The sequence below is a fragment of the Numenius arquata genome, chromosome 3 (assembly GCF_964106895.1).
Source record: "Numenius arquata chromosome 3, bNumArq3.hap1.1, whole genome shotgun sequence".
NCBI lineage: Eukaryota > Metazoa > Chordata > Aves > Charadriiformes > Scolopacidae > Numenius > Numenius arquata.
In genome coordinates this window covers 34,634,797-34,652,069 of record NC_133578.1, presented here as the reverse complement: position 1 = coordinate 34,652,069, position 17,273 = coordinate 34,634,797, and the positions used below count along the sequence as shown (strand labels likewise).

Sequence of the window (17,273 nt, the reverse complement as noted above, 5' to 3'; positions counted from 1 at the left end):
AACTGGTCGTAATTGCTCCAAGACGATTCTTAAAGAGGATATATCCACAGGACAAAAAAGATGTGTGCAGTTGACATCCTCCTTGAGCATCAGCAGACCAACCAAGGACATGGTTGTTGAAACACATTGTCCCTGGAAATAGTCCCCGTGGGCTGGACTGAAGCCTGGTGTTTGAGCAATTTGAAGAAGGCTTTTCATTTCTTGCTTTGACCAGTCATCCCACACTCAAATTTGAGCAAGTGCCACTTTTTAGACTGAATAAACTCATTAGCTTGATGTCATACCTGAGCTAACAAGCTCTCGGAAGCTCAGATAAGCCTTAGTGCCTACTTCATCCAGGGATTCATGAGTGATACTTCATTTAGGAAAGAGAGCTGGGAGGCCAAAAAGAAGTTGCGTAAGGCTTTTTAACTTCCTAACAAACTACTTGGTTTGTTAAGGGTACTTAAGAATTACATGCAAAATGTAAAAATTCAGTAACTCCTCCAAGTAGCAACACACCTGTGTAATTACATAGTGTTGACGTTGCCCATCAGATGATTTCTGGATAACTGAATTACTTGCGGTTTTGTCACTGTTGTCTCTGATGAACTTGTGGGCAGGTGCATGCTAGCTTTTGTGTTACAGAGCCTAGATTTCAAATCTGATGAACAGCAACTTACTTCAGCTTACAAACAGCTATGAGGATGCGATAATAATCTGTTTTCTCCAATATTGTAATCAGAATTTGGTGGAGTGCTCGGCACTTTTTCTGATGGCAAATTGTGTTGCCTTCCGGCGCAGTCTATTGCACTAACACATGGCTGATGTTTCTTTACCCATCTCACCAGGCAGAGCTATGAAGTCACTCCAGGACACATCTTTTTATGTGAGATGCTTTATCTTTTGGGTATGTGCAGTATACTGGAGTTTAGTTGTGCTTGAGCGTGCTGTTGTCCTGTGAGATGAGACCTTTGAAAGCAAGTCCCTTTCTGCGAAGTGAGTATGTGAGGCCGGGCACCTCACTTCACTGTTCATCTTCCCCTGAGTACCGGAACACCTTTAACTACTTTAGAATAAAGGAATAAGTTTATTTTTCATTCTTCAGTTAGCAGAGTAGAGCAAGCTTGTCTAAGATAGTATTTTTACTTTTGCAATAAAATTATTTTCAGTGAGTGAAGTCCCTGCATGAGCATACTTATTGTGGAATCCAAAACTTGACTTGGAATATCTCTGCCCTTACAGTGTCAGGAGGAAATTTCTGACTTCAGGATGGTGCTTCTTACAGCTGCAAATAAAATTCCGGTTTTCTTTTTGCTAAGCAGGAGTATGGTTTTTTGAGGCAGCAACATGGAACACTGCCTGTTTGCTAAACATTTTCCTGTGTGAAATTCTAAGAGCAGCACACTCCTCTCCTCTGCCTCTGGAAAACCCTGCAAGCAGTACAGCCCTATTGTACAGCCCTACTGTGCTTTCGTTTGTGAGATCAAGAAGTCACTGGCATTTTTACATGGAGTATCTCTGCTCTGCCACTGATTTTGACAAGCTCAAACTATAAAGCCCAAAGATACACTCTATTTAAAAAATAAATTAAAGAAGAAAAGGAAAAAAAAGCGACTAACAGTATATTCCCTTCTGTACAGGAAAAGCCAAGTTACAGTGATCATTGTTCCTCTAATAGGATTATTGTCTTCAAAGTATTTCACTTAACCTGTACTCTGAGCCTATTTTTTTCTGAAATAGCTGTGGATAATTGCAAGGACCTGTGTTTAGCCATGATCAGTGTTTTAAGAACGAGGAATAATTGTTTCTCAGTGTTTTATTTTGATGTAATACGTATTATGCTTAGCCACCTAAGTCAAGATGAATTGCCTTTTTATTGGAGGAGTTTACTTTTAGTGTGCTGTTCACACAGTGCAGCAGCACACTCAAAGCATGGCTTGTTCTGCAGAAAAAGATTTCTTTTATGTAAAATTTGGTCAAAGCTGACATGTACTGAACATGTGTGTTTGACCAGCAAACTTCCCTAATTTTCATGCATGTGCTGTATTAGGTACAGGAACTAATTCAATTTTCTGTAAAATATTGAGAGTCTGGATATTTCGGTGCAGAAAGGGAATGATTGTTTTTTCTTGTGCCCCCTTTTCCTCTGTCCCCCAGCCCTTCATTTCCAAATATATGCAAGAGTTCAGAGGTGCAATTCAAATCTGCTAGTATGTAGATGAAATAGTAAACTGGGATTTAAAAAGAATGTTGCATCCTTTAAACTCTGACAGAAGCCAAGCAAGGAGAATCAGTTTGTCTCTCTTTCCTTACTGTCCTGTTCAGCTTTCTGACCCCTTACTACTCCATTTGAACTGGGGAATGCCTTTGTTAATGGGATAAATCCTAATTTTTACAATCCTGACCTCAGGGGCTGCAAAGCTTCAGAAGGTCCATGGAGAAACGCGAGTCTCTTGCCACCAGCGTTTCTGGTGTGCCATGAAACTGTTTCCCTTGCAGATGGCCACAGGCTTGTTTGGTGCAGTCAGGCTGGCAGTTCAAGGAACAGTATGGACCTTCTGACACAAAATGTGACTACCAAAAAGGTTCAGCATATACTTCTGCAGTAAAACCACCAAGTGCAAGAAGTTGGCTGGTTTAAGCAGTCATTAAATCAAGAATGCAAGTGCTGATTTATCTTAGGAAATAAGCTACATGTAATTAAATATGGTTTTAATAAAACAATGAAAAACACTTTCCTGTACTTCCCTTCAAGGATATCATAGCCCAGTGAAATTGTTGTTTTTGTAAACAGAAGTGCTTTTTTCCCCAAGAAACTTAAAATCTTTGCAGTGCACGTTGCAGCAGGCCGATTTGCTGTAGGTCGGTAGGAGGCCCAGCTGTGTCCTCCTGTGCGATTGTGTAGGGGCTAGTTGGCTGCCTTTGGCAATACAGCCCGGAATGTGGGGTGAGAGGCTGTTTGGGTTACAAACTCATCTGGTTAATGCTGTGCCTTGGAAATGGGAGTTACTTGTTCATGCTAGGCCCATGGGCTGAGTATTAGTATGGGTAAGGAGGTGATGGTTATGTGGCATCCAGCTGGCTGATTTAATTTCAAGGAATTAGACTAGTCAAAGGGGAATCCAAGCCAAGCTGCTTTTCTGAAAAGCACAGGACATGGAGATACTTGCTTCCCCCCGCCTTGGCTTATGCATATATTCACTTCAGCTGATAACAGGAACCTGCTCCAAGTAAGACCTCACTATTTTAATTGCCTTCGTTAGGCAAACTAAGTCACGAGTTAGATGTGTTGTTTTTGTGCAGCTGCAGGTGTTTATGGCGTGTACAGATGGCACTGGTCCATGTTAGTTCAATTTGGTACGCCCTAGTGGGCTTACCATGATTAACACGTTACCAGGGAAGGAGACTGACGTGTCAGCTTGGTTATCTGCAGCATCAAAGCTCTGCCCGCTGCTCCTCTCTGCCACCACATTACATTACTTTGGAGGACCCAACCTTGGACCTGTGCCCAGGTCACTCTCCTGACAGTCTGCTGGGCAAATTTCACTGCTAGCTTATAGGATTGAACTGTTGAATACTGGATGTGGACACTCTTACCTGGGGTTGATAGTGTTTGCTGAGATTTAGAGGAAGAAATTATTTTGTAGTCTGGATTAGAAAGTGGCACCGTCATCCTCAGCTTCAGAGATCCTGTTTTCCACCAGTTGAAGGGAAACAATACAACAGCTGGGTCATAAGCTCCTGGTAAAAGGCGTTTCTTGTTTTCCATCATACTAAAACGCAGTTCTAAAGAGATGTTGTTGAAATAGAAAATCATAGGCTGCATTTTTGGCTTTTGTGTACAGTGCTGGGGAAAGACCACTGTTGATTTTCAAAAAATTACATTTTTTTGGACTGTTAGTCAATAAAAAGGAAGTGATCAAAACAGATAAAGCCTCCTGCTTGCTTGGAGGGGAAACGTGTGCCATCCTGCAAGAGAGAAAAGGGTCAGGGACAGACTGTGCTGTGGTGAGCTGTGAGGTTGTACAGGCAGAGTATTTGGGGAAGAAACGCTGGCTGGACCTCTCTGTAGGGAGGTTTTTGAGGAAAAGTCATAGAATCTTAGAATTGTTTTTGTTGGAAGAGACCTTTAAGACCATCAAGTTCAACCATTAACCTAGCACTTCCAAGTCCACTGCTAAACCATGTCCCTCAGCACTACATCTACATGTCTTTTAAGTACGTCCAGGGATGGCGACTCAACCACTTCCCTGTGCAGCCTGTTACAATGCTTGATAACCTTTTCAGTGAAGAAATTTTTCCTAATATCCAATCTAAACCTTCCCTGGCACAAGTTGTGGCCATCTGAAATCTGCTTCATCCTGAGAAAGACAAGATTTTCAGAAAGAACATTTTCTTCTTGTTGTCCAGACCTCAGAACAGTGGCCTGAATCAATTTTTCTGCTAAACCTGCAGCATGTATATGAGCATCGGAGGGTATATTATGTTCCCAGTCTACTGGAACAGAAAATAAATCTCTCTGGCTTACTATTAGCCTGTGTTTTAAAGTGTTTTACTCTTGAAAATCAGAAGTGGCTTTGTCTGTCCTCTTCCCCCTCCCTTCCACTCTCTCCCTTCCATAAATTACGGCTGCTGCTTACAAATCAAATGGGGTGATTTACACAGCTTTGGGCTTTATTCTGCATCTAATAACGTCACAGTTGCTAACGTGAATTAACAAAGTGGGGAAGCGTACGCAGGAGGTACCCTTCTGCTGTGTATATTAGCCACATAGTATTGTTGATAAAACAGGTTTCTCTGCTCACCAGGAAAATAAAATTGGAGAATATGAATAGGAGAAAAGGCTTTCCATCTGTCTTAGCACAGCTCTTTATCCTGGTGTTTAAACTTATTTTATTTTTTTCCTGATTGGCATTTGTCAAAGAGCAGCTGCTTGCCTGTGAAGGTCTAGCCTAGCTGATGCTCCATCAATTTAGCTGTTACTTTATTCACTCCAGTGGCAGGCTAATCAACCTTTTCTTTTCAAGTGTGTCAAAGTGCTGAACATGAGACAGTTTGTAATTATGGAAAATGGGAGTACACTTTTTCTCCTTAGGGCAATTAGATTAAATGATTTTGCGCTATAAGCTAATACTATAAATAATCTCTTACGGTTGTTTTTCCTGAATGGTGAATTTTCCACTGAACTTCAATGGGCGGGGGAACATATATAGCAAGTAGTGATGATTTACAACTTAAAGCCTCAAAGCCCTTTACAAAATGTGCTTCTGCTGTTCCTAGCTCAGGTTATTAGGAATTTTTATACCCAAACAAACTGGGATTCTGATGTTTTCCCACTGCATGCTGTGAAAGGAGGAAGTAATTTGTTTGCTGTTACCCTGTTACTGAGCACTTCTGTGCATTCAGAAAGAGAAGGAACTTAAATGATGCTCTTAATTAAACTTGAAAAAATTACCATGAATTATATTTTAAGTAAAATTTACATTAACAATGTATGTGCAATTTACATTTTACTGTTCTTTTTAGTCTAGCACGGTATATAGTCTTTGATAAGCACTGACTTAGAGTATCCTACCAGTGTGTTTAGACACAGTTGAGAAGAAGTGAAGTGGTACCAGGGCTCTGCTTCATGAGGAATTGGAACGGTCAAGAAGAGAGGTTTTTCTAATTTCCTTTGAAAGTAGCAAATTAGTTGGCAGTTGCAAGCCAAGATTAAGCAACAGATGTTTTAAAATGGGGACCAAGACTCTCAGAACCAAAGCAACAGCCAGTGAAGACGGGATGATGGGAATTCACTCTATTAGTGCATGAGAAAAGCAGTTGGAGGGAGTTTAAGACAGTGTTAACTAACTATGGTTAATTGAGAATGCTAAGCGAAATGAGAGGGAGAATTAAAATGATAGTGGAAAGAAGTACTGATAGCTGGCAAATACCGATTCTTGTGATTTTGGCTTGAAGGAAAAAGATGGTAGAAGAGCTGCTCCTGTGAGCTGATTTTATGAAAATAAGAGCAAAGTTTTTACCCCTGGTGTAATTGTGGGTGCAGTCTGAGCGTTCAAATGAACTGCTAGCAGTTGATGCTCACTTCGGCCTGAGAGGGTGGGAACCTTCCTTCTGTCTCTTCCTGACCCTGGTGTTTTGTTAGAGCACAGAGATGCTGTTATGCTGCTGAAAACTGCCAGAGCCCTTTGGAAAGCCCCCTTGGAGGCCTGTGCGCTGTTTCCCTTTGTGAGAATTTTTGGGTTAGGACTTTGTGACAGCTCTGGCCATCTGGAGCTATGTGGCTGAAAAAGCCGTGCTATAAAAAAAGCCGAGCCTTCTTACTAAGCTAGGTGTGGGTGGTGTTTCAATTTCAAATTGTTTCTGTAGTTAAATCTTAGCTAAAAGAGAACCCCAGTAAATATTTCTGTGTTTCTTGTGGTAGGAGAATGTCGTCCTCTTTCAGGAAAACCTAAAAATCAAACAAGAGCTTATTATAAGGTATGGTAAATGACGCTGCTGACACACTCACCAGCTAATTCAAAACACATGGTTTATAACTGCTTTTTAAACTACAAACTATTCTAAAATTTTTACTTAGGCTCTGTAATTGTGAGGTGGCTCAAAGAGTGGTATGTGGTTTAAACCTATAGTTGCAAATGTTGACTCTACAGAGCTGTGTCTCTTAACGTCGCTAAAAGGGAAAGAATAGAAGGAGTCTTTGTGGTCTACAGATCATCAAAACGTGCTAAACTAAAATGACCTTAAATGAAATTATTTTATATGTTTGTAACAAATGGGGAATACCATGAAATTATATTTTTGGATCAAACAGAGTTTGAACCAAAAGACTCGAAGTTTGTTTGTTGCTTTTTTTTTTTTCTTAATTATTACAAAGATAGAAGGCGATAATAGTTGGGAAGAACTGTGAGGTGTAATGGTGTGCCTTGAAAGTCAACATGACAAATGAATAGATTTATCTCTTTCTTTGAGATAAAGATCTTTGTTTGGGCTCTGACATAAATGTGTCTAATGCTGTTTATGCAATGCCAGAAAGACAAAGAAATCTTAGTTATTTAAATACTCTCTTGGTTATGCCTCCTCCAATTGAATTGTCGGAGCAGTGGTTGAAACTTCAGAGGTAGATTTTAGAATGCTTCTACTAGATAACTTTTGATAAGTACATATGCAAAACTTCTTTTGAAATGAGTTGACTTATTTTTTCTTTTGTCTGTAGCAGATAGTATTTTATATACTTGTGAAGTATTAGGCTTTGCTGGATTGTGTAGATTGGGGAAAAGATAATGTATGTCAAGCATCTCTGACTAGATTGGATAAAACCAGAACTGGATTAAATCCTACTCTCTTCTTGAGCTTTAGAGGTCTCATTGCAGTATTAGACCCAGTTTCTCTGTGGAGGGAGGAGAAAAAGCGTGATTTGGTGTTTTTAACTATGCAGTGCAGTGCAGGCAGAGTTAATAAATACATCAAGCAGTGAAATATATTTTGACAGGGGCTGTTGGGAAACTAAAATTCAGGGTATTAGAAAAGATGAATGGTTTCTAAGCTGATTAACTCGTAACTCAGTATATCAACAGAGAGAATACTTTTTCTGTGCTTGATGCTGACTTCATTTTCTGGCATGAAACTACTGCCAAGAAAGTTGTTTCAACAGTGAAATACAAGTTGGTGGCTGAGATTGTTTGAAGGACAGCAGGCACAGAATGAGCTGTCCGGTCTGTAAGTTTGAAAAGCATCGCAGAGTCTTACCTTCCTTCTGAAAGACAGTTTCCTGAATCAAACCCATGGAAACCACAGCATTAGTATTAACATTCTCACACATGGCCCATAAATGCTCAGTGCAGTTTTATTTCTTTTCTCTTCATCCTACTGCCTTTTTTTTTTTCCTTGCAAGAAGGAATGTAATGTGTGCTGGAGTAAGCTTTTCGGAGTGCCACGTGTTGTACTCTTCAATTTACAAGTATGTCTTCAGCAGCGTTCAACAAATATTATTCATTTCCTAAATATGTCCTGTAAGAGAGTCTGGTAAAGTGTTATTGCTACTGTAGTTTGGATTCCGGACAGTAAAGTGGATGCCAGAAATTGTGTCATGGTCTCTCAACAGCAGCAGAATATTTTTTTTTTGCTAGTTCTCCAGCATGTTGGCCACATCACAAATTGACTTTGTTGTAATGCTAAAAACATTACAGCTGGCTACTTTCTCGTAAACACATTTTCACCTCCAGTTGAACTACTGAGTTCAAATGCTTCAATCACCATAGCAGTATTAAGTTTTGAGAGATCAGTGTTAATTCGGGTTCAATGGTATATGTATCAAAAGGAGTTAATGACCTTTGATCGTGCTTGTTAAGTGGATCACCCAACCATCTGTGCAGAGAGAAGAATTGTAATTTAGTGCCTTAGACAATGTAAACTGGCGAGAAAAGCAGTGAGAGAGATGGAGCCCTGGGCTGGTCATACAACTAGACAGGCAGATGTGCAGGAGAGAAGAGGACAGGAGCGGGACACAAAGAGTGGGGGGAATCAGTGACATGAGCATCATTGGCCGGAACTAGACAAGGAGGGGAAGGTGTGATTATGTAGTCGTAAAGGAGCCATAAGGTATTTAATTTTCCAACTTTTTCAGAATACCACTCGGTGTGCTGGTCTCTTGCAGGGTGGCCAAACTGATAGCATAATGCAACCATAAAAACAAATAAGCAAACAAACCCCAAATAAGCAAATATGAGATGAATCTAATACTGATGAGGGATGAGGAAGTGTAAACAGTGTTGCACATGCATGTGATAATAAATTGGGAACGATATGACATGCTTTGTCCATAAACTTTTTTGGATGAGAGATGCCAGGCAGAACTGCCTGAGCTAAGGGATGGTGGTAGGAATAAGTATGAACTAATTTGAGATACGTAGGTTTAATATACATAATAGGAGCCTCTAGAAAAGACTCTGTGTAGCTCTTGCTACTTGTATTGTGTTGTCCGTGCTACCCCTAACTGGCATCATGACAAAGAACTCGCTTATCTAAAAGGGACTGAGGTTGCCTGTGAAAGCACTATAGGGCTATGTTATTCAAAACAAATACTTGATCTTTTTGTAGCTATCAGCTGAATGCAAAGCTCCTGAACTGTAGTAGAATAAAGAAATTGGGTTTCTAAAAGGTGCATTGAACCTTCAACGATTATGCATTTTATGTTGATCTGAGAGTTAGTTTCTGTTTTTCATACCTTGTTTGTTTTCTGTAAATAATAAACAATATCCACTTTTAAGTACATACAAAGACTAAATATTTTACTAGGTGCAGTAATCTAACAAAGCTCTTCGTCTGTTGAATGTATGTTTATTTCATGTAAAAAAAAGCTTTGTTTAGCTATCAGGTTTTTTTCTTTAAGTTGTGTAATGCAAGTGTGCTTTTTTATTTGGATTTTGCTTTTCTGTCCTTTTTCAGATACTACTTGCTTAAGTTTTTCCAAGTGGTTCTAATGCTCAGTTTCCAGAGTCCTTTATTCCATGAACTGAAAAATGCTGTTGAAACAAAATCAATATTACTCTGTCTCAAAATTACTACTAAAGAAAACTAAATATAAGTAGCACATCTGCATTTCTCCAAAATATGTGTTGCTACATGGCAACAGAGCACATCTGGACTCAAATTGCAACCCAGTAGTTTCAGGGTCATGATGTTCTGAGCTCCAGGGAAAGACATTTTTGCTACAGGAAAGCTGTTGATTCTTACTACGTTCTTTAATTTCACTGCATGACATCACCCTTACTGAGTTAAGAACATACTTATCTGGAAACATTTCTGCATATTTATATAAAAGTCTAGCAATATTTGCATGCTTAAAATGCTCAACATTTCATAAGATTCTGAGATTTCTTCATATTTTTCAGAGTAGAAATTGCAGCTTAAGGTATTGTGAGTGCTCAGGATTCCGCTGTTTTCTTTTTCTTAAATGTCTTCAGACAGAACATGTCCTGTTGACACATTGACATTTTGTTCAATGAAGAAAGCTACCTATGTTTCCCTGAAATTCTGCCCATTTGTTTTGAGCTTGCTCTGTATAGAAAAACTTGGAGGTTATGTTTGCTCATTCCGAAGAATGTCTAAATAAGCCACTGAGAGAAAGTATCTATTTTGGTTCTGTGTGTCTTTATATTCTGAAAAGTGGATGCTTTACAACTTGTAGAACGTTAGCACTTCAGGGGCTTGGGGGTTTTTTGGCGTTTGTGTTTGTTTGTTTATTTTGTTTTGTTTTGTTTTTTCACCGCCTGGATGTGAAAGATGGATTGTAGTTACTGTTCGTATTTGTTTTATCTAATTAATTGACTCTTACTTTGCAGCTTTGCTCTGTCAGATGAAGCATACAGATCTTTAAGGGACCAGGACAAAGACCAGTGCATCCTTATTACAGGAGAGAGTGGAGCTGGAAAAACAGGTAATAAGCAGTTTTGATCTCATTCAAAAATGTTCAGAGTTATTCAGTCTTGCAAAGTGATGCTGGAGTCTGTAAGAGTTGAGAGATATCAGGATCTTTCTGTGTCTGGTGACTGCAGGACATGAATGCTGTCACGCTTGTTGCTGTAGGTGTGAACTTACATAACTAGTGTTTTTTCACGTTGTCACCATGATGCAGTCCTATCGCATGTTAATACAGTATCCTCATCAGTATGCAAGATCATACATCAGCAAAGTAATGCTGGTTTGTGATAGAGTATTGCAAGGGCCAGAAAACTTTCAGGCTCTCCCTGGGGGAAACATGAAGATGGAGAAAACTGAATGCTCTTGGTCTTCTAGACTGGAAGACAATCCTTTGACACTTCGGCATTTCTTTTAATAAATATATGCATTTAAACTGGATTATGCTATTTAGCCAAGCAAAATAAATAATAGTAGCTGATTACTTTGGAAATTTCATCAGTCTTTTGCATGCTGCAATTCTAAGATTGGCTTGTGTACCAGAACATTGTGTTTCTCAGGCAAAGCTGAAATTGCCTTGAAAATGGCTGCTAATTTTTAAACTGGAATGGTAGAAATCAAGTGAGGATTGCATAACTGCATCTCATACAACTGAGGTCCACCTTCCATTCCTTTATTTATTCAGTTGAAAGGTATAGCAGTGGTTGAGTTTCTGAACATCTCTATTTGTAGAGAATATTCTAGTAGATTGATATTCGTACAGAGATTTTGACTGTTCTGTAATTTTAATAGCCATATGGGATGTAATATGAATTATTCCTTCTTTATAAAGGGTAAGTACAGAATAAAATAGGGTTTGAAATTCAAGTCAACAATCAACTTGGAATCTGTGCTATTCTTTTGCTAACATTTGATGTAAGTACTGTTGCTGAAATGGGGCTATTAGCTGAGAAGTCAGGTTTTCATTGCAAGAAAAAAAAAAGGGGGGGATGGGGAGGAAATTCCTGGAGTTGAGGAAACAGACTTGTTAGTACAGATCCTATATAACTGTTTTATATTTCTGGTAGCCAGAATATTTGGCTGGAAGAACTGAAATTAAACTGTCATCAGTTTTTTGGGTTTTTTTTTTATTTACTTTTTTTTTCTTGTTTCACTGCATGTTTATATTGCTAATCAATAGTTACATTGTGCAAGAAAACATGGTACATTACCAGAATAAGTGGTGTCTTTAAATGTTTTTAGATGTTAAGGTGATGATTCCCTTCCTGATATCTTTATTGGACCAAATGGAGTTCCTAATAAAAGAAAGGGCCTCTATTTTCTTTCAGTGACGTTCAAAGCCTATCTTGAAGTCATTGTGTGTTCTTACTGCTTATTATTTTATAATAGCTTATTTGCTGCTTCAGTGGTTTCTCCTCTCAGTGACTGAGTAGCTCTACTTAAAGATGTTGACTGTTTTAGGAAATATTTCAACTCAAATAATTTGGTAATTCCAAGTTCTGAAGGGAACAGATTCTTTAAAATGAAAGCTGAGTTCGAAGCATGATTAAAGGAGATGGGAGGCCTTATGGACACATCTGTTAATTCTTGCTCCTTGCTTGCTTTCTGTGCTGCAGGTTTGCTCAGTTTTCTCTACAGTATGGGATAGTGATTTAATACTAGCAAACAAATTTGATTAAATGGGAAAGAATCAAAATTTAGGGGATAACTTCTTGTTTGTCAGTTCTTTCCTGAAATGAAACCCTTAAATTTGTAACGGATCTCTGATGAACAAGTAATGGGTTTTTTATGACCACTGTCTTGGGTTGATGTTAGTAATTACATTGTATATTAGCTGATATTGCCTCAAATTTCACTATTGTGCATCATACCAAACATCACAGACTGTGTTTATTAACACAATCCTTTCTCAGCTGCTCTTCGTCCTGACTAGCAAAAACATAAAGGCTAGATGGATTATTTAGTATTTACTTCTGTCTGTGTATGGCTGATTGACACCCATATGAACCCAGCTTTGAGAGTCCAAAAAGACTTTGTTAAAAGTTTGTACCTTCAAATTAATTTCATTTTTAATATTTTTTAAAACTGTGTAATGTTATGTTGCAGTTATTCATTTGCTTGTACTTTAGAGTTGTAATTACGTGTGTATAGTGTTGTCTGTTTACACTTGTGTTATTGTGTATCTGCTGATATAAACTGATTGAATTTTGCATCTTGAAACTGCTTGGGCCTATTTTTTTCAGGCTACATTAAAACATTTCCAATGTGTCAGCTAGGGATAGTGCTCTTTCCTTACCGAATGCCTCTTACTGAGGCTAAATGAAAAACTGGCAGGTAATGTGCCATATCCACTGGTGGCTTCTTTAGCTTGGGAAGGCTCTAGGTATTTAAGTGAATAGGGCTGCTGATACGTTGGCGTGGGTGTCATAGCAGGATATGCTCTTTCCTCATTTCCAGATGGTACAGCGATATAGAAGAACTGAAATGAAATGCGCTTACAGTTCCTGTCTGGCAGGGTGAAAATGACTGCAAATCATTTTATGGCCTATTTGCCAATACTTATCACTGTGTTATTTTGCTCTCCCCCCACAGAGGCAAGCAAACTTGTCATGTCATATGTAGCTGCTGTGTGTGGAAAAGGGGCAGAGGTTAATCAAGTAAAAGAACAACTTTTGCAGTCAAATCCAGTTCTTGAAGGTAAGAGTCGCATACAGCATTTATGACCATATTACCTCTGCATGTATCAGCGTTCCTGCTGAGCCGGGTTGGGAAACTGTATCTGTTCTTGTTTCATTGTGAATTGGTGTCCAAACCCATAGGAGATGCTTTCTGTGAAGACAGCTACAAGATTTTGTTCAGTTATGGAGAGGTTTTCTTGAGAAGAAAACTGTCTCCCTCATGAAGGGTGAGCTTAGGAAGTTAGGTCATATTTCCCAGACTCCCGCTGCTGCTCTCTGAGGGCGTACCCTTTCTTCACCCTGCCTTGGTGATGCTTAGCTGTATCAAAAGACTTAACTTCAGTCCCTTTGACTCATTTCCTTCCAGATTATATTATTATAGTCTCTAATAAACAAACAAGCTCTGTAAAGCATTTTTTTTTCCTTTAGAAAAAAAAGGGTTAAGAAATGGATCTTAGAAAAAACTAAGCCAATCCATATGCATGCCTGTTGTTCCCTGAGACTTATTGTTCCCTGGGTCTGGTGACTCTGTTGGCCTGTCTTCCTGACAACTGCCTTTCCTGCTCTCCCATGAAAGACTTTTTTTTAATTAGTCATTTTAATTTAAAGATGTTGGCTGCCAGAAACAGGATCTTCATTTTTCCTGGAGATAGGATATATGATCCCCAAAGCTTGCAGTTTTGTCCCATTGTCTAACAATTGCCTTCAGAAGTGCCTTGGTTAGAGTTGACTTATTTAGGTCTATTGTGTTGATTCCTGGCTCAGCCTTTCCCACAGTTCTTTTAAGCTATTGTGGTGCTAAGACAAATTCTCATGACTGCTGTACAATAATTTTGCATTATGGCCAGATGATATGCAGTGTTTGTAAGACTGTTGAGTGTCAACATTTTATTTATTGCCTAGCTATCTATATGTATATGCGATGATTTGGAGTCTGTAGGGAGCAAGCACTCTACAAGAGATAATGGAGGGGGGAATAAAAAAAGGGAAAGGGAATGCAAAACTGGGCTGAGAGCAGTGAACTGGATGGGTAAAACATGGTCATCGACTGTACAAAACCCCCAAAAATTGTAAGCAAAGACTTGTAAAGAAAGGGTGAAATGTTAAAATTAAAGAATAATAAAAATGCTGGATAAGCCTTTCTTTGATGATCAGATATGTTCCACTTAAAGCTGAATGGGGGGGATTGCAATCTTCCATTGTTTTGGATTCACAGAAAAGAGCTGTGTTGCTTTTATCACTGTCCTGGAAGGCAGATTTCAAATCTAGACAGTATGGAAAGTATGGAGGTTTTTCTTGCCAAAGCTGGGTTGTTCCCCGGGGACTGCCAAATGTATTGGATTTCTTGTTGGTTTGCAAATCTTTGTTTTAATGCAAGAGAAATAGACTAAGCTTACAGAAGAGTGCCTTATCATTTTAAAGCATTATTTGTTCTACTTGGTGTGCTGGTAACTGCCTGTTTAGCTTAGGACACTGGATTATTCCATGAGGCTGCTGCACAAGCCTGGCTGCTTATATACATTTTAGACAGAAATTAAGCATTTGTGGTTAGATTTATTTTTCTTTGGTTATTTAGTTCTGTTTCAGTTGAGCTTCAGTGCAAGAAAATGAAATAAATGTTACATATGCATAATTTATCTTATGGGATTTTTTGTTTTAAACCATAGTTGCTACTGTAAATTTACTTTTAGAAACAATGGACTTAAGGGAAAACTGAGGAATGTGTCTCATGCTTTATAATGAAACGTTTGTGCTTGATTCTGTGCAGTTATAAATGACTCTACTGTTCAGCACTGAGTTTAAGAAAATGCAGCTCAGAGATTTGGTTGTTGAAAAGATGATTTATTGCAGGGCATAAAGATTTTTAAAACAATTCTTTCACTTATCCTTGGCCTTCAGGAGCAACAAACTTTTCCTTTTGGCTTCAGTTCTTTGATCAAGAATAAGTCTACTCATGCAAGTTTGTTGAAGCCTAAAAGCATGTATTTATTTCTGTCCAAAAAACATTGACTTGACTTGATCTTTGAAAATATATATGCTATATAAATAAATACTGGGATAAATAAAGTCTCCTGTTAAAAGAAGGGGTGCTATACTTAATAATGTAGAGGACACTCCTGTTGGACTCGACACACTTTTACAATCTGTGGTGTTTAGACCTTGAATTGTCCTCCAGTCTGAGTTCTTGTCCTGCCTATGTTCTAAGCGGGTGGCTGCCCATCTGAATGTAGCCCTGGGAAGTCCCTTCTTGGAGAGTTTTCATTGTCAGAAAACTTGAGCTAAAGAAATTAAACGCAAACTATTCAAAAAGCTAGTTTAGGTCAAGCTGAAGAGTGTGTGCAAAACTTAGATTGTAAATTAGACTTATTTCAGCTGATTAATATTCAGCTTAAGCTAGTATATAGGTGTTAGAATAGCGTAAATAAATCTGTTTCAAAGCATTGATTAAACTGTCCTATGCAAGCAATTTTTAGGTTTCGTTCTCTAATTTCCTCTGTTCTGGCCTCCATCTTTTACCATCTTCAGTTCTGGGAACTAAGATTAATTTCTTTCTCTGAAATGAAGAGAAAGAGGTATATTTAAAGTTATTTGGGCAATAAAATTTTAGATTTGATGATTCAAAGCCCAAGGATATATGCTCAATCCAGGTGCAGTTTTGTCTTGGAACCGTTTCCCCTTGTATGTTTTTCTTTCATTTTTTTAAACAAAGGAAGTGTTGAGATGAAACTTCTTTGAACTTCCATAGGTGTTTTCTCATTTACGATTGTGTCTGTCACACTTTGTCTATCCCCAGTGACTGATACCCATACAGTGAACAGGCTATTGTTTCTCAGCAGTCTAAGATTCCTTGAAATATCTAAACTGTCATAGATATTTTAGCACTTAAATATTTTTTTTTCTGATAGATTTGGTTGTCACATTTGTTTTTCTCTTTCTCCAGCTTTTGGAAATGCCAAAACTGTGAGGAATGACAACTCCTCTAGATTTGTAAGTATGTTCTTCAAGGCTGAATTTGAATTCAGTTTAGGGGAGTATATTATGTTGTTGTGTTTTTCTGTTTTACCTTGTCAGCCATCAAGACATTTGTAAGGAGGGAATGAATAATTTGGAGAGAGAACTTTCTGGTAGTCTGAGGACTGTGGTATTTGGAGAACGCAAACGCCTTCAGCAGCAATCAATATTTCATTTTGTACCTCCGAGCATGTTCTCCTTCCCCACTGTGCTATTAGTGCATTATTAGCAGTCACCCCTCTTTTAAAAAGATGTTTCACCTCTTTGTCAGAAATCTTGTTGGTTTCTGATGTGGGCATAGAGCTCTATTGAGACTCAAAGTAGAGGCTAAAAAAAAAAAAAAAAGAAAAAAATTAGGATGTGACAGTCTGTGACCGGATGAAAACATAATTACAGTGCAGCTGGATTCTTTAATTTTCTGGCACTGGTGGCTTTAAAGTCAGCGACCATGTGGCTAGCAACTGGTCTGCGTAGCAAGTGGATCTTTCTGCATGATCTTGTTTTCTGTCCGCATGTATACATTTTTTTGCTACAATTGCTACTTCAGGTTCTCTTTTTCATTCTATGATGTTTCAAACTGTGTTTACAACTTTAGTTTTAATATAAACATTTGTAACGTTTCTTTTTTGCTTATTTTCTTTATAATCATCTGCTTAAGTTCAGGGTTTTTTTAACATGAAACTGAATGTGAAATTATAGGAATTAACAATTGGCAAAAAAAAAAAGTTGAAGCTGGAGTTGGGAGATTCAGAAGTGTGAGTACTCATCACAGTTTCTCCTGCTAAAATCAGAAGACTGAATGCAACTCCAACTTGCCCAGTTGTGTGCAGAAGAGTAATATTATGGGATGAATAAAGTAGACAACAGAAGACAAATTAATACACTGGGAAAATGGTGCATTACGAATAAAAGCAAATGAATGAAAGCCTGGGATATCGTGGCACTGGAGAATGGCTTTTTTTCCACGTGGGAGACTTCTCTCCTCTTCCTTTCTGAGTCTCAAGCGTTGGTGATATTGTTCCACGTGGCTATGAATGCTCCTTCTGCGGCTGTTGAGCCTTTGCTTGTGAACTGAACAAAGGGTCTTCATCACAAGGTCAGAGCCAGAATTTGAGGCACTGTAGAACATTTTTTTGGATGGAAAGGGTAGAAAAAATGTAACTCTCAGAGTTGGCATACTAC

At 38.5% G+C, this 17,273-nt stretch overlaps 1 protein-coding gene across 3 annotated transcripts in view; it reads left to right on the top strand.

The window, feature by feature from the left end:
* Positions 1–17,273, top strand: part of MYO1B (myosin IB) — a 114,043-nt gene that overhangs the window by 41,060 nt on the left and 55,710 nt on the right. For all 3 annotated transcript variants that reach the window (XM_074145754.1, XM_074145755.1, XM_074145753.1), the window contains exons 4-6: positions 10,326–10,420; positions 12,994–13,098; positions 16,021–16,067. In XM_074145754.1, the coding sequence (XP_074001855.1) occupies positions 10,326–10,420; positions 12,994–13,098; positions 16,021–16,067 (247 nt within the window). The remainder of the gene's footprint in view (positions 1–10,325; positions 10,421–12,993; positions 13,099–16,020; positions 16,068–17,273) is intronic.